The 18,699-nt window shown below is 44.3% G+C and overlaps 1 protein-coding gene across 4 annotated transcripts in view; it reads right to left on the reverse strand.

The window, feature by feature from the left end:
• Positions 1 to 18,699, reverse strand: part of LOC144734529 (sucrase-isomaltase, intestinal-like) — a 332,315-nt gene that overhangs the window by 49,211 nt on the left and 264,405 nt on the right. For all 4 annotated transcript variants that reach the window (XM_078616769.1, XM_078616770.1, XM_078616768.1 and 1 more), the window contains 2 exons: positions 3,723 to 3,877; positions 1,560 to 1,644 (listed from right to left, as the gene is read on the reverse strand). In XM_078616769.1, coding sequence (XP_078472895.1) covers positions 1,560 to 1,644; positions 3,723 to 3,877 — 240 coding nt within the window. The remainder of the gene's footprint in view (positions 1 to 1,559; positions 1,645 to 3,722; positions 3,878 to 18,699) is intronic.

Genomic DNA, 18,699 nt, shown 5'->3' on the forward strand with positions numbered 1-18,699 from the left:
GACAAACGACGCAGGGAGTGGCAACACAAGGCGAATTGTCATCTATCAAAAATAAAACTTGATTAACTATAGCCGAGCGTGCGCACATACCTGCAAACTTTTGCCGCATGCACAGGTTTCACAAAAGCAATCCGCCCATTATTTATTGATGGATGAGGATGATGATGATGCTGCTGCTATTCGTGGCATTGGATATGGAAATAATTGTCATCATTTATCTACCTTGAGAGACCTACTATGTATAGATCACTCGGTGGGTGACACCGCTTTGCAAGCGGAGTGCAACCACAGGCGACGGAACGACTCAAACGCACATCCGTCCAAGAGCGCTGCTTTAAAAAAATAAACAAATGTATAAGAGGCGACGCTTCGGGCAATGAGACACACTTCGTCTCACTCTGCCTCCTCTCTCTCGCCTCATTAAGTGCCGTGAAGAAGGGCCACTGCCCCAGCACACGCGACCCAGTGCATCCGTGTATATACATCTCGGTGGAGAGAGACGGCGAATTCCGTGAAACTCACCCACAGTTCTAACTGCTGAGCCGGTAGAGTTGAACCAGGCAAAAAAACTCCTGGATTGAAAGTACAGTTTGCTACTCCATGGCAGAATCCCCATATTTATGTTAATATATACAAATTGTATTACAAGGATACATATCGGTAATGCAGATATATCAAATTGTACAACCGATCCTGGGGAAATTAGGAACAATGCTAATGATACTGGAGGAACGCCATTACTTCATTGCCACGATGATAGAGCCATTCCTATAACCTCGTCTGCAACACGCGCAAGGCAACTTGTCCTAACGCAATCTGCCTTTCGACACTTCGTACACAGCAGCCTTATCGCACGACTGCATCAAACAAATTCTATTTGGCAGAATGCTTCTTAGAACATTTTTAACGAGTGACATTAATTGTCACAGCGAGCCACATAATTTATTTATTATTATGATAAGTGATAAATGAACCAGCAATTTTCATGATTTTGGAAGATATTCCCCGTAATAAACAATTAATCAGCTAATTAGGATTAACGCCTGCATCATATTGGTCCATTAAAGGCACATGCTATTCATCACAGCTGTCCAATTGTTGTCCCACTGTGTTGAATCAATCCCTCTGCTAATCGTGTGCCACCCACTGTATTGAATTGCCCATTGTTTACAGACACTGCCAAGTGCTCTGATTAGGGGGCATTTTCCATTATTGACAGGGGGGGGGGCCCTGCACTGGGAAATAATTATCTCCAAATACAAACTACATTGCATCTCCGAGCTTGATGAAAACCCGCCGAGTATAATTAACCAGCATGAATGTAAGTACATCGTTAGCGTTTCCACGGTAGTTATCGTCACCATGAAAACGCATCATCACCATCATCACTGTCCTCATGGGAATTGAAGCTTGTCAGGTCATTCACACCAAGGACTGGCTCCCGTTACTTATTTCCTTGCCACAATGTCAACTGAAATCAAGATTATTTTTTTTGTCGCTGCCAGGCATACAACAAAGCAAATGAATACAATGGGCGAATACCACCAACACTCACTCACCGGGTCAAGTACTGGGGTGATGAGGAAAGCGGCACCCCAGAGGAATTGTCTGTCAATGCCCCACGTCTCCTGGTCAGACGGAAACCTGGGTAAATGTGAAACAATGTAGAGAAGAGGCACCGGAGTGAATTGAGTAAACATTTCAGAAGTCTTGTTCTGTGTCTCCACATATACAACGGAGGATGCAGTTAGACAACAGACAAGCGTATGTTCAATCAAAAATAAATCATGCCACTCATGTCTATCGGCAACTCTGAGCCAGTGGTAGGAATTCCACATTCCTAGGGTAGGAAAAAGTTATTTCTGTACGACAATCACTGTTGGAGTCCCACACAGCGCTAATCATTTTATCAATCCCATAGTCTGATGGGTTTATTCAGCCCCGAGTCTGGATTTTAACTTGCGACCTTCTGATTGTCAGTCACGTGCTCGAATTAAACCGGCACATGGCTGATTAGCATTGTGTTCGTATGCACAATTTTCTAATCTTACTCGGGAGGGTTTAATTGTTAATCATCTAATACAAAACATACAGGACTCCCCTCTTATGTTTGCGATTTGACAATTACTGCCATGTTAATATCCCATAACTTTGTAAATGTATTTTTGTGAGTTTTTGTCCATTGCTGAATTTAGAGTACAAATAGAGATCACTTCAAACTATCGTTTTCATTCAACTGCAATTCATTCTTCGCATTGCCTAGCGGTTAGTCTTCCAATTTCTCATCATTGAACAAGCAACTATAATGTATAAAATAGCTATGCATTCTTTACTTTACTTACCACTTGTTTCTACTTCAAAAGTATTTTGTCATGAAATAAGATGTATATATAAATCAACTCCATAACGATACAGTAATTTGCAAAACAAATGATAATTAATCCTAGATTTGAAGCATTCGTGACTGCAAGGATTCATACTCTGTGGTTTTTTTCGGTAAAGTCACGTAGGTAAAAAATCTAATAAATAGTTGTTTTCATTTATTTTATTGGATTTTTTACCTACGTGACTTTACCGAAACACCCAAATGATAATTAGTCTATTGTGGACCTTATGTTGTACAATTTAGCAGAGTATCACCAGAGCATGGAAGCTATACTGTCGACATGAACATCTTCATGACAAATCCCATGAATATCTGCAAATGTATTCAGTTTAATAAAAACGATTGTATCATCAAAACCATAGGTCCCTGGTGCCATCCAATCAGAATGATCCCATACTGAGGAACGCGTAAGCTCTGCATGTGACAGATTCACTCATGCATGGAGAAAACGAGGATTCTCATAACGTAGATGGTTAACACAACAACAACAACCGTCGTTTACCACTAAGTGACAGTGCTGTCACCACGCAGTTTGTGCCATGCTAACTGCACTTTGAGGCCACATGAAGTGTCGAAGACCGGCTGGCAGGTCACAGAACAGACCCAGGTGCCATGCGTTAACTAACTGAGATGATATTCTTAGGTTTTTTCGGTAAAGTCACGTAGGTAAAACATCAAAATTAATGAAAATAAAATAATATAAAAACCAAAACAAAAATCACGACGTTTCGGAGGCAACACAAGTCTCCGTCATTTTATTTTCATTAATTTTGATGTTTTACCTACGTGACTTTACCGAAAAAACCTAAGAATATGATTCCTTGCAGTCACGAAAGCTTCAAATCTAGAATTAACTGAGATGACTGACAGATGCACCAACTGTGCTCCCAACTCTGCCAACTTTCTGTGTTTTAGCCGCCTGGCGGTCCACTAATTGTTGTGAGCGTTGTTGTTGGAAGGCGACTGTCTCCAACTTGGGGCAAGTGCTGCCAGGGAGCAGCTATGAAGGCCGGCATGGCACACGAGGGGGTGGGTGGCCAGCACCATGCCCGACCGCCTTCGTCTCCCTTGTGGCGAAGTTTAGACACTAGCAACCAGGTACTCATTTGAGGCTGAGACTCCCACACACACACCAATACCCACGATTCGCCACTAAGTGACGGTGACATCACCACGGCGCCTGTGCCAGGCCAGGTGCACTTTGAGGCCACGTGAAGTGTCGAAGTAGGTGCGATGGGTTCACTGACTGAGATGACAGGCAGATGCACCACCAACTGTGCCCCTTTACTGTGCCAAGCGGCCGATGGGTGGGTGCGTGCATGGTGCGGTATCTCACTCGTGCAGGAGGGGCCTGACAACCGTGCCACCCTGTGTGTGCACGTGGTGGAACAGCGTGTAGAGGTACGGCAGCAGCGTGTAGCGGATGGTGAGCGCGGAGATTGACGAGTTCACGAGCAGCGAGTTGGCGCCGAACGACGCCGGGTCCTGGTGCTGCTCGGTCACACACAGAGAGGGCGACAAAGACAAAGATCCCCCGTGAAGCCTCAACAGACTTTTGGGGGCAAGTGGTGCTGTTCGCGAGCAACAATCGGAATCAGAATCTACATTTATACTGGAGGAATCCGATAAGCGATGGAGCTCTTTTTCTTCTTCATAGATGTCCAGTAGGGGCGGGTCAGAACATTACAACGACACACAATACAAGTGCAAAGAAGAGGAGAGGTTAGAACATTACGAAAAAGATAAAAAAAATGTTTTACAATATTGTGTTTGACCAGGTAAAGCCGACTAAAAAATGTGCTTATTTTTGGTTCTTTCGGTAAAGTCACATAGGTATAAAATTTATTAAATCACGACATTTCGATTGCAACACAAGCAATCATCAGGTAGGAAAACCACAGCAAGAAAAACATTTTTTGCCTATATAACCTCTTACCTCGGCATCTCTCTCCCACTTCAGAAAAAACATATTGCTGTGGTTTTCCCACCTGATGATGATTGCTTGTGTTGCAATCGAAACGTCGTGATTTAATGTATTTTATACCTACGTGACTTTACCGAAAGAACCAAAGAATATGGATCCCTGCAGTCACGAAAACTTCAAATCTAGATTAGCTTATTTTTCAGAAGCGATCTGGCCACAAATAATATGGGGAGACCCTCTTCTAACAGTGGAACGACAAAAAGGGCCATCGGGTACACATCTATCAGAATACACATCTATCAGAATACACATTGGGTCATGCATCTCTATAAGCTATTTCAACTTTTTTTTGTTTTTACCAGGTAAGGCCCACTGAGCTCTACAGCTCTTTTTCAGAAGCGACATGGCTGTCACAAATTATTGCTCAACAAAGTGGCTTATCAAGTGGACATTTATAGCAGCCAAATACTCTAAAACCCCGTTTCTAAATGTGGAGGGAAAACCCGGTGGACCCGGAGAAAAATCCACGCGACCATGGGGAGACAGACATGCAAACTGCGAATATACATTTTTTCTCCAATCTGCGTTCGGGTTGTAACCACGTATCGCCCCCCCCCCCTCCAAAAAAAATAAACCATCGGAGAAACTCTACGGTATAGCACAGCTGCGAAAACCTACGCGGTGTTTGAATAAAACCACGCGGTCATTCCACTAGGTGTCAGACTTGCATCGGTTTGAACAACAACAAAAAACCACCAGAATAGTGGCAAACGACGAAGCAAATTGGGACGGTCACCGCACGCGGCGGAGATTGTTGCGCTCAATGCAAGGTGTCTCGCAAGCACACACCGTCGAGCCAGCTGCCTAATGCCGGGCGCATAGAGGCTCTTCAACTGGATTCACATCAGCTATTTGTCTCAAGTGTTTTATTGCCGCTTGTGTTCATTGTGTGGGAGCCAATCAAGAGGTTTTTTAAAATTTACATCTGGTGATGTTGCCGGATAAGATATATATATATTAAAATGCCAAGAAAGTAAGCATCCAGGTCTCCTTTGAAAAATAGATTTCCTGAATCAACAGCCTCAGTTACATGCAGCAGATTTCTTGTCAATCCACTGCTGGATGATGGTCTCCCAACACCATTCTGATCCTGGGGGTTGTTGTCACCTTCGCACGCTCACCAGTCTGCGTTGGTGAAGGCGGGCGCATAAACGTGGCAGCACTACCCTTTGCTGCCCACAGTGTATCACAGCAGTGGCACATAACAACCCATCGAAGCAAGCACTCTCCAGGTTCAATCCAGCTCTGCTTCTGAGATTTGATGATATTCGGTGAACCCCAGGTGATTTTACTACTGGACATCTGTGAAAAAGACATTCATAGCTCATCGGATTCCTCCAGTATAAATAAAGATTTTGATTTCGTCAAAAGATAACGTCTTTTTTTTATTCAAAAACACACCACAGTTCGGAGTGACGCCCTCAAGTAGGGCACCTACTATATACACTTGAGGGCTCACTGCCCTCCTAACCACCACCATCAGGGGAAAAGATCAGGAGCAGAATATTTGCAGGAGAGGGGGAAAAAAGGGAAGAAGGGGATGAGGGGGATAATGTAACCAAACGAATGTTTATTCTAAATGTGGAGGAAAAACCGGAGGACCCGGAGAACAATCCACGTGACCACAGGAAGAACACACGAACTCCATATATACATATTCTTAGTCACGTAGGTAAAACATTTAAATTAATAAAAGAAAAATAAAACAAAAGAAACAATCACAAGTACTTAATACAGCTGTCGTGGCTGTGACGGTTCCACCTGAAGACGGAGGCTTGTGTTGCTTCCGAAACGTCGTGATTTTTTATTTGTTTTATTTTACTTTAATTAATTTAAAATTTTTACCTACGTAACTTTACCGCAAAAACCCAAGAATATGAATCCTTGCAGTCACGAAAGCTTCAAATCTAGAATCCATATATACAGGCGTCAGGGTCGAACCGATGACCTTCTGTATACCAGGCGAGGTAGTTAACATCTCGCCACCGTGGCAGTTAAATTGTGGTCCCTGGACCAACAGTGGTCCGTGTCAGTCCTCCAGGTGGTCCACGGGGCGGGGATGCAAATGGAGGTTGATCCGGAAATAATGACAAAGTTTTTCTCTTTTGTTTTGGACATTAATTAATATTTTACTCACGAAATGTATATATATATATAAAAAGTTACATAAACTACCTAGATGAATATATCCTAACTCTAAGATCTATATGCCACCGATTAAAATAAAAAATAAAAGCTGTGTTACATTTTTTTTATGTTCTAGTAATATGAATTATTTTGTATAACTGGTATTTAGAGATATAACTTTAATGCGTTATGGGGGGCTGGTTGGGTAGTCCGTGGAAATGTTTACATCGGTCAGGTGGTCCCGCGGGCCATAGACGTTTCAGAAACACCGGATTAGAGGGATAGCCACCGATAATGCATCCATACTTGAGGAGATAGGAGCGAAGAGACAGAGGGAGATGAGAGATGGATGTAGATAAATGAACAAAAAGAGAAGGGCAGAATAGGGAGATGATCTGACGATTGGATGATTCGAGAGTCTGGAGACGGAAGGTTTTGATTGAGTCAGGGAGGAACCACCGCATGATCAAATACCGCAATATCCAGTGACTCAGTTTCAAGAGAGTTCAAAAGACAGCGAGATGTTTTTACGTTCACTTTCACTTTTTTCTTAGAGAAAAAAAGGACCTGAGGGGGGGGGGGAGAAACTCGCCGGTCTCAACTTGAATCGTGACATTCACACAGCCTCGCGGCCGGGCCACAATGATGGAAGACGGGTCCAGTGACAGATGGCCCACGGTGAGATTTATTCAGATTTCCTGCCCTCTTTGCTCGGTAATGCATCAACTTTGCAGAAATCCTGTTCTCTCGGACTCGTACGGAGGGGGCCTCTACGCTGGAAATTGCAGCGCACCACGTCATTGCAATATGATGCTTCATTGCAAATGAGAAACCAAAGAGAAAAATGGGTAAGAGCAATTTTTTAAGTCAGTGGCCACCCTGGATTATATTGTGGGGTACTAAGCAACACATCTGCACTGTCTGATTCTCAGAGGACTTTACGATGTTATTTGATAAAGGTAGTGGGCCATGTGTGCAGGTGTCACGGTCCAAACTTAAAAAAAAATTGCTGCCAATGACTGAATTGGGATCACAACCAGTAACATTGCCAAACTCTGCAGCTTGACTGTGAAACACCGCACCATCAGGATAGCCTTGCACGATAAGAATGGCTTGAATATCAAATGTAGGAAATAATAATTATCATGAACTCACGACAGTTTAGAATCCGGTTAACCCACAGGCGACTCGCCTTCCCTGGATTTGAACCCAGGCTTTCCGTAGTGGCAGCCCATCGCTCCGTATCTGAGCCTTTTGAGGTTTTCAGGTGTGCTCTCGCACGTACAATAATATAATAGGGACGCTCAACTGATCGGAGTAGCAACAGCATCTCAGCCCACCGTGTTTCCTAAGTGGCCGCACCAATCAGTGCTGGAAGATTAATGAATCATTCATTCTGTGTTTAACAAATAGTCCTTGGGCCAGACCAGAATATCGGTATCACCCAAGTTGGCAAAACTTCAAGAGTGCCATTTTATTTGTTACACCAACATAAGTAAAATAATACATGATAACCTTTCCAAATGAGCAGCTGTAAAACATTTCTCGCAGGAAACCTGTTTTTGCACCTATCGCAATCACGCCTATTTGCCCGGACGTTACAAGTTAAACATTCCAACACCTCTGCTGTTAATTAAGACAATAAATAATTTACGAAATAGATTTTCGTCCCCAAGGGATGTATTTCATACATATTCTTGCATTTATTCGCGCTTGTTCTTCAATTTCAGTGACTTCGTTAAGTCTGGAAGAGATTGGCGCTCTCTGTTTTACTTCTGTTTCTAGCAGCTTGTTTGCTCATGATAATTTACTGGCAGGTGAGGCAAGTACTGGTGGTTCTTTATAATTTCTGTTCAGTAAAGATATCTAAAGTGATAACTTTACCCTCAATGCATTGTTAATGTACCTGTTAAGATTATTAGTTAAGGCCAGGTACGACAGGCAAAAATAATGATTTTTGTTCAATTTGTCAATTTTGATATTTTTTGATATTTTGCGTCTATAAATTGTAAAATTTCATAACATGCACACAATTATTACCAATAACTTTGTTATTGGTAATAATTGATTATTAAAAATAAACAAAACCTTAAATTAGCGTTTTTTAGCATCTTTCATCGCAATTTGTCTCCGCATTTTAAGAAATAACCTAGTTTAATTGCATATCATTGAAAAGCTTATTCTCTGGAGCAGATGTCTAGCTTCGGCATATATGGCTATTTACTTTGTTGTCATGGCAATAAGAGGGAGAACACAAGTATAACTCTCAAATCTCATTGCTACGAGCATCATAATGCCAGAACTGGCATTGCCATTTTCTCAAAATAAGATTTTGAATGCCGAGTTTGGGGTATTGCACACCATCTGCACACTGCTGGCAATAACAAAAAGGCGTTTCCAATATGCTGGACTCCGAGACCTCTGCATTGAGTCTGCCATTATCACAGAAGGCTCCATTGCTGGTGTTATGGATGGCTGCAAGTACAGCAGGGCAGTGCGACTACACAAACTCCCATATGAGGCTCTCATGCGACTGACATGGAATGGTTTCCTGTCCTGGTTGGAAGGAACTCTTGGATGAGACACTGAGGACCATTGATAACCTTGGGAAAGAAGTGTCACAAGCCGCTTTGAAGGAGGTCCTCGAGAACAGCTCATGTGCACGCATCATGAAAAAGTTTGAAGTCTACCGCGAGTTCCTCAGAGGTTGAAACGGCAGCCTGTCGACCTTCTGGATGTCCTATTTGGACATGGTTGAAATCTTGTTGGGGCTCATCCGAGCATCCAGAGAGGGAGACTGGATGCTACACTTGGCAATCATTCCAGCAATGATCCCATGGTGCTTCGCTAATGATAGGATTAATTATGCACGCTACCTCCCCTACTACTACGCCCATATGTCTCAGCTGCCCATCACACATCCAGATGTGTACACGGAATTCATGGAAGGAGGCTTCTCAGTCCAACTAGGCTCCACTATTCACTTTGGCCGAATCACTGTTGACCAAGCTATAGAAGAAACGGTGAACAAAGACACCCAAACAGCTGGAGGGACAAATGGATTCAGCTTGAGGCCAGGAGCTGTGACTAAATATTATCTAACAGCTGAGTACAGAAGCATGTACCTCAGACAGCTGAGAGACCTGATAGGTCAAGGCAGGTCCAAACTGTCCCATCCAGATCTACAGGGTCCAAGAATCAAGAGAGATGAAGTCCAGTCTCTCATTGACCTTATGGAGAATAACTGTATCAATCATATGTCCCCTGATAAGACATATCTGATTAGCCTCTCCACTGGCACCATGGCTCCACCTGATGTGACCAGATATCTCTTGAGATAGGAGAAGAGGCCTACCAGGTATTCAAGCAAACAAGGTTAACTGAGAAACCACCATCTGTGAAATTCCACGACAAGATGACCAAGCAAAGTCTGACGACATTCTCCAATATCAGCACAAAAACAGCACATGGAAAAAAAAGCGCAGGATGTGGTTCTGAAGGCAGATAGAAACCTGTTCAGCCACATGATCCTGGTGGCTGAAAGCAGGAAGGTGAATATGAAGGATGTCCTTGCCCACCCACTGGGCCCACTGCCATGGGCACTGGCACATGCTGTTGGGCCCCTACGAAAAACGAACAAGGCTGCACTTGCCAGAGAGCTTGAAGAGAATGTGTCTCCTACAGAAGACATCCCAACCCCATCTACTTCCATCATTGATGGGATGAGCCTGGTCCAAAAAATTAATGGCAACAACAAAACCTTTGCACATGTGGTAAAGTCAGCCTTGACCCAGGTCCTCCACAAAGGGGCACAAAGTGAGAAAATGTATGTTTTTGATGTCTACCGACAGACTTCAATCAAAGATGCTGAACGACTGAAATGGGGTGCAGACACCGCTCTCCAGTTAAAGAACCTTGAAGGGGGACACCACGCCCAGCAGTGGAGACAATTCCTGCGCAGTCCCTCCAACAAGACCAGTCTCATCAAGTTTCTGGTGGAAGAGTGGAAACTCCCACGATACAGAAATATGCTGCATGGCAAGGTGTTGTACATAATCTGTGAGGAAACCTGCTACAAGTTGGCAGAACATGAGTGTGAGGAAGTAGCAGAGCTGCACTCCACGCATGAAGGAGCTGACAGCCGTCTGCTTCTGCATGCAAAAAATGTGTGCTCAAAGGCAGTTATCATCACAGCTGAGGACACTGATGTCATGGTGCTTTGTCTTGGCTTCCAGAAGGACATCACCTGTCCCATCTACCAGAAGTGTGGGACACAGAACCGCACACGGTTTGTCGATTTCAGCAAACTGGCAAGGTCACTTGGAGGCAGCATCTGTGACAGCCTAATTGGCTTACACGCCTTCACAGGCTGCGACACTGTGAGTGCATTCGCCGCTCGAGGGAAGCTGAATGCCCTGAAGATGGTGAGAAAGGACACTTCCTGCTAAGAGACTTTTAGTCGACTGAGATAGTAATGGAATGTGAGTGATGAGCTGTTCCAGAAAATTGAGCCGTTCACCTGTCGCATGTATCTTGCTAACAGCAGCACTGGTGAGGTGAACGAACTGCGCTACCAGCTCTTCTGCACCAAAAGGGGAGAAGTCGAGTCCAGCCAGCTGCCACCATGTAGAGACTGTCTCTTCATGCATGTTCAACGAGCCAACTATCAGGCAGCAATCTGGAAGTGCTGTCTGCAGTCTAACCCTGTGGTGCCAAGCCCAACTGAGTATGAATGGACAGACGATTATGGCAAGTTGGCCATTTATTGGATGTGCTACCCACCCGCACCAGATGTGGTCTTGGAACTGCTAGCATGCAAGTGTGTGCGTGCATGCAAAATGCCAAGCTGCACGTGCCTGTCAAATGGACTGACATGCACAGGCATGTGCAAGGTTACAGATCTGCAGCAACCAAAATCTGCAGGATGAACCAGAACCTGGCTTTGAACTCGGGGAGACAGATGACGAGATAGACGAGCAGTTTTATGAGTGGCACAGGGTGGTGATTCTGATGGTATTACTGTGGTGGTAGTAGTATACATTGATGCACAGTATGGTGATTCTGGACTTGGTTACCCTTGTAACACCATCTAAGTACACACAGAGCTTGATAACAATAATGTAACCTTCTTCACATATACACACTAATGATATATATGGGATTACATGCATCATTGACTAAGTATATGCGAATCTCAATGTTTATAATATTCAAGTAGTTCCTTACCTCACTAATCCCTCTCTCCCTAATCTCCCCCATTAACACAACTGACGTGCCTACGTCCGTGGACGGAATTCCTTTCCAGCTCAGACTCCGCTTGCTTGCCCATCGCCACGTATATAATAACCTCTTGTTTTTTCTTCTTGGTTCTTTCGGTAAAGTCACGTATAAGGGAAGTAATAAAATAATAAAAATAAAACATAATAAAATAAAATAATTCTCACGACGTTTCGGCTACAACGCAAGCAGCCGTCTTCAGGTGAAGAATGAGACACTACCAAGCTAGGAGCTTATATATAAGCTGGGTTTGGAGGTGGAAGAGCGCCTTAACAAAAATAATGTGCATATGAAGAGGAATTTAGCATATTCATATGAATTCCTCTTCATATGCACATTCTTTTTGTTTAGGCGCTCTTCCACCTCCAACCCAGCTTATATATAAGCTCCAAGCTTGGCAGTGTCTCATTCTTCACCTGAAGACGGCTGCTTGCGTTGTAGCCGAAACGTCGTGAGAATTATTTTATTTTATTATGTTTTATTTTTATTATTTTATTACTTCCCTTCTACGTGACTTTACCGAAAGAACCAAGAAGATGAATCCCTGCAGTCACGAAAGCTTTAAATCGAAATCTAACCTCTTGTTGTAACAGCTCTCTCGCTGGTTCAGCAGTTCCACTGCTGAATTATATTTTTTTCGCCTGAGGACGACTGCTTGTGTTGCGATCGAAACGTCGTGATTTTTTTTTATTTTATACCTACGTGACTTTACCGAAAAAAACACTATGGTATTCCTTATTATCCTGTGTTTTCATTGTGTATTTAAACCAATAAAGACCAGTTTGTGACCTAACTGGCTTTGGTCGAGGTAGTCTTTCAGTAATAATGCACATTTCATCGTGCCGGACGCCTGTCATAGGGTATGGGTATAAAAGTCATGGTAACTACAACTAAGCTTCCACTCCGCAAATGTTATCATATCAGAATATGTCCCAAACACATGAAGGATGACAAAACTCATTACTAGACTTTGCCACCTCAGGTGGTACCAATAAGTGTTTTTTTTGGTCTGGGCCCATGGACGTATTCAATGCATTGATCCAATCAATGTATTGATCCAATCGTGTGAAAATGTATAGCAGCCAAACACTCTACATTTTTCAAGTATATGAACGGTGTGCGTGATTCCGAGCTGCGTTTCACTCGTCGCGGGTCGTTGACTCGGTGGCCACGTGACCACAGAAACGCGTTTGGCGAGTAAACCAAATCCTTTGATAGAGAACGCAAAGGGACAGCGGATTACCCGCACCACCGATGAGCAAGGTTGACTACGTACGGTGCGAAAGAAGGTCAACAAACATATGTATATGCGTCTTTAAAATACATAAATTGCCCCCCACCCTCACCTTCTTTTTTTTCCCCCCGCCCCCCCCCTTGCAACCCGCGATGTGCAATGTTTGAGTTTATCGACACAATTTTCCACTGGCCCAGTCTCCCTTTGGATAAGGGTCCGTCCATAAATGACTTCACGCGATTTTGGACGATTTTTGACCCCCCCCCCCCTTCGTCACACGGCGTCACAAAAAGTCAGAATCCCCCTCAAATATGACGTCACAAAGCTCTGCTCCCCCCTCCACCAAAAATAAAAAGAAACATACTTCAAATCGCTTTAAACTATTGTAATTGTAGTGCGTATTTAATGTGCCGCTGCACTCTGATGTTGTAGGATAAAACATTTATTAAAACGTCTATTTAATTAAGTCGAACGTGTTGTCTATGTTTATTTAAAGTTGAGCATTTTTATGTGACGTCACATTTCTCACCCTCCTCCGGCTCGTCACACATCGTCACAAATGTCTGACCCCCCCCCCCCCAGGTGCGTGACGTCATTTATGGACGGCCCCAATGAGCTGATAGCTCCAGTGAGCTTCACTCATGAAATGCATTTGTGAACATCTTCTGAACTTCTGAAGAATTCATTGCAAGTACCGTGACCATGGGAATACATTTATACAATTATTGACGTCATAGATTTTAACATTTTATAAACTTTTAACATCCGCAAAACCGTGGGTAGATAATGGCACAAGACTGATCGCTGAATTTGTTTGTTCTTCTCTTAATACAAATTATTTTAAATATCACACTTGTAATGCACATTTGCACACATGCACAAGCAACGTAAAACGAACGTAAAACGTTAAACTTTTTTCGCACCGGACACGGCCAACAACAATGAGATGCTCGGCTCTAAAAGTCGTGATTAAACCATTCTCTAAAATATAAACGAGCTCGGTCTTTGTCCTATCACTAATGACTGCACCAAAAAAACTACTTTATTTTGTTAAATTTTTTAGTTATTCAATTCGACAAATTTCACGTACGAGAATTATATTCTTCTCGACATAATGATTTATCATTTTGATGAATATAAAAGTGTGCACCTGGTCTGGTTAAAGAGGGCCTTTCGAAGTGACTTTAGAATTATGATGAATGACCTACTGTGGCGTTACAACCGAATGGAAATTGTCTTCATATCATGACATGATGCCAAAAGCACAGGTGGCATATGATTGGGGAAAGAAAAGCATCTAAACAAAAACACTCCCGGACCATACACACATGCAATTTGCCACATCTGCTGCTAAAGCTTTATTACATGAAACGCCACGTAAAAGTGTTCTAACTTCCACAAGCGGTGTGTCCCATTCAATAGATTGACATTCATTTTCGCAATTATATTCAAATGCACTTCTCAGCATCGTGTCATTTCCTTTAAAATATCTGCAGCTACCAGTGCATCACCTTGTGTTAAAGAACGATCCCAGCAGATGATGATATGGATTTTAAAAAAGTGATTTTAAAAATACTTATCACACGAGGAACTTAGTGTTTTATGCCCTGAAAATATTGTTCACTGAATGTAAATCAAAACAAAAATCGCACACTTCACAGGTTTTTTTGGTTTGTCCAGTTATTGGTAACTGGGATGAGACCATCAAATTTCTACAGCCGAGAACCCAGTTTAAGAATGGGCAACTAACGCTGGAATTGGAACCTAGGAACTCGGTCTCCAGTGCAGGCCGCTCAGTGGCTCTGACATGACCATTATGACACGAGACCCTATCACAGCCAAACATCTCGATTCCATCTGCCACCAAACTTTCCCATCGCTTCCTTGCTTCTGATAAATCTGGCATCTGTTGCAAATGGGGGGTACCCAGCCTTTAAGGTTCACGACTTGACCACCTCAGGTTAATAGTTAAAATATAATATTAGCATTAGGAAAGAAACGGCGCATAAAGATTAATCACTTAAAACATTATTCTTACACTCACAATGGATGCATCAAATCATGCGTGTGAAGATTGGTTATTTGGAATTAATGCGAATTATATGCAAATTTCATTACACCAGGGAAGCTGCCATGGTGCAATGCTTGGAGGTCACCGGTTCGATTCGATCTTCTGGCGTGACAGTTGAAACGACTGGGGGCGAGCATTCTTAAAACCCACCCGCCACTATCCACCAAGTAGTATAAATGTGTTCACCACAGCAGATCACATGTTGTGAAGTAAAGTATGGGTAATCCCACCCCTTCCAATCTTACAAAACATCTGGCCAGCGTTCCCCTCTAGACGAGGGGCCGACAACCTTTAAAAGAAGAGACATTTTTGTTTGTTTTTGTCTTTGACCAAAACAAGTTCGACAGCCGCATCACACGCAGAGCTACTTGTACACAAGTAGGTGTACAGCAGATGACAACGCACATTCTGACTTAAACAAAAATAGGTGATGGAATAAACTGTCTATTTTGTCCCCCCCCCCCTTTAGTTATTCTTTAAAAATACTTTTGGACTGTTGTACATTTTGTTGTCCCTACCAAGAGATTCCACAGTGACCCATTCCCTGCCACATTTAATACATTATCTTTACGTTAAATTACGTTTAAGATTAACGTTTTTTTTTATTTTAAACGGCTGCCCACAAGGGGCAGTCAAACAGCCACAAGGGGGTAGCCAAAGAGCATCATGGGGCCAGCCAAAGAGCCACCAGGGGGGACCACAGAGCCACAAGGGGCAGCCAAAGAGCCGCATGGGGGCAGCCAAAGAGCCGCATGGGGGCAGCCAAAGAGCCGCATGGGGGCAGCCAAAGAGCCACCAGGGGGGACCACAGAGCCGCAAGGGGCAACCAAAGAGCCGCATGGGGGTAGCCAAAGAGCCGCATGGGGGCAGCCAAAGAGCCGCATGGGGGGCAGCCAAAGAGCCGCATGGGGGCAGCCAAAGAGCCGCATGGGGGCAGCCTGAGAGCCGCATGGGGCAGCCAAAGAGCCACCAGGAGGGATCACAGAGCAGCATGGGGGCAGCCAAAGAGCCGCAAGGGGGGACCACAGAGCCGCATGGGGGGCAGCCAAAGAGCCGCAAGGGGGGACCACAGAGCCGCATGGGGGCAGCCAAAGAGCAGCATGGGGGCAGCCAAAGAGCCGCATGGGGGGGACCACAGGGCCGCATGGGGGCAGCCAAAGAGCCACATGGGGGGCAGCCAAAAAGCCGCAAGGGGGCAGCCAAAGAGCCGCATGTGGGCAGCCAAAGAGCCGCAAGGGGGCAGCCAAATAGCCGCATGGGGGGCAGCCAAAGAGCCGCATGGGGGCGACCACAGAGCCGCAAGGGGGCAGCCAAAGAGCCGCATGGGGGCAGACAAAGATCCGCATGCGGCTCCGGAGCCGCAGGTTGCCGGAGCCCTGCTCTAGAAGGTATCTGTAGGCATCCCTTTAAGCGAGCAAAGCAATTTTCAGGGCTGCACTTTCATCACCTTCTTTTAAGCATGCAAACCGACACGCCCTACCCATTTAGGCTGACGGAGCGGACACGACTGTGCAAATGGGAACTGTACGAGGTACGATCAACAACAACAAAACAAAAATACCGACGCGACGCAGAAAAAAAAGAATACCTAATCGTCACAATTGATTGCGTCACCAGGGGGAGGGGGTTGGTGGAGCAGGGTGGGGAGGGGTAACTCATTATGTGTGTACGAAGCTTGGCCCTCCTTGGTTTTAGATTGCTGCATCGTTGGGGGGGAGGGGGGGCTCGATTGTAATGCACGAGCGTGCACACACGGGCAAAGACAAAGATCCCACGTATAGTCTTAACATACTGTTTGGGCAAGTGCTGTCAGCGAGCACCTATGAAGGACGGAACGGTACACGAGCGGGGTTGGTTGGCCAGCAACCACGCCAGGACGCCTTTGTCTCCCCAGTGGCGATGTTTATACACCGCACCAGGTACTCATTTGAGGCTAAGGGTCGACCTAAGACCTGTTCAGATAATTAATCGTCACTGGTGTTGGCCATGAGCGGGGATCGAATTCGGCTCGCAGGGTTCGTAGAGCAGCGCGCTAACTGCTGCACTACCGTTTGTATACACACACACACTATGTATATACACACACGCGCGCCACCGTGGCAATGTTTTCCAGGGGCAAGCAGTTGCTTGCGCCGCGCGGAACGGCGGCCGTGCGTGCGACCGTGGGCGAGGGGGAAAATCCATAAGCAGCAACGCCTCGCAAGGGGGTGACGAAAACGCCATGCAATCCAGCCACTGGCAAATTCTTAACTCAACGTTGGTACAACAAAAAAAAAGCAGTGCAGCGGCTTTACAAGCTGTTGGATTGTGTTGTTGTAGACAGCGCTTGCTTGTCCCTTTGGGAATTATTTTGCCCCCCGGGGAAATGTAGCGCTTACAGAGAGAGAGAGGGAGAAAAAATAAAACTATTTAAAAAATCCTATAATAATCGCCCTTGAGAAATCCCATAATAAATTAAAAACAAATCCCCGGAGACTCCCCGAGCGCTACCCTGTAATGATTGGACACAAATCCCTTTCAGTCATTGTGTTTAAATCCAGGTCAGGGTTGCAACAAACCGTACGAGGGCTTACATTATGAGCATGGTATTTTCCACCAACGAATGTTAAAACAAAAGCCCCGGACATATCCCACAAGTAAGTTCACAATTTTGGCATGGAGGTCAGGTTGGTCAGAGAAATTGTGAATTCGAAGAAAATCAATGAAACAAGTTGGATCCCAAGCTTCCTTTGTTTCCTTTCAAGAACTCTGTGTGGCGTGCGCTGAAAATACAAATCTGTAAAATACAAATCGGTATTTTATAATTATAATTAAAATAGTGTTTTAGTTTTAATTTCACATACTGTCGTCGTTAATGAGAATGGCATTTCACAGATGTCAAGGAACCACACAGGCTGGAAGGAAGCAAGGCGGTGAGCATGAATCAACAATTAGATAAGCTCTGCAGCCCTCTATATTTTAAGATGCTTTAGTCAATTAATGAGTGCTTATACATGCTATCCAAAGCGATAAAGAAAATGTAAAAAAAAGTCAATAAATAGCATAAATAAGTCACTTGCTTTTAAATTGTAACGATTATTTTAGAAGTTTTATGCAAATACGTGTATTTAAAAAATCCCTAGATAAATAAACGAATAAAATAATTTAAAGACATTGTGTTCTAGCATCTCAAAATCCCCAAGTTGGCCAGTGGGGCTGGCACAAAACACTTGTGAAAAAGAGCTTTCTAGCTCATCGAATTCCTCCATTATAAATACAAACTCTTATTCTGACTGCCAGATTTCTGTAAAATACGCCATGGCTGCAGCGGTGCTAGATCTACCTGGAACCAGTTTTGAGGCTCAGGCAAACTCACCTGGAGAAAGTGGGAAGGTCAAGAATCCCCCTCCTTTCTATTTCAATGGATGATAGTTTTGTTCGATGCATTCCCCTAAGGATCTTCACCACCAAAAGTGCAGTCCTGCCCTCCACGTCGCATATACTTAACAGCTGCCAAAAAAAGCCGGGTCGACCGTCACCTCCCTCTCTCAGAGGTTAACCTCCAATCTCCGGGGTGACCCCCCCCTCAATCAGGACTGGCAAAAGCCGGACACCCCCCCCCCCCACCACCACCACCACTG

The sequence above is a fragment of the Lampetra planeri genome, chromosome 51, assembly GCF_965212315.1.
Source record: "Lampetra planeri chromosome 51, kcLamPlan1.2.h2, whole genome shotgun sequence".
NCBI classification, from domain to species: domain Eukaryota; kingdom Metazoa; phylum Chordata; class Hyperoartia; order Petromyzontiformes; family Petromyzontidae; genus Lampetra; species Lampetra planeri.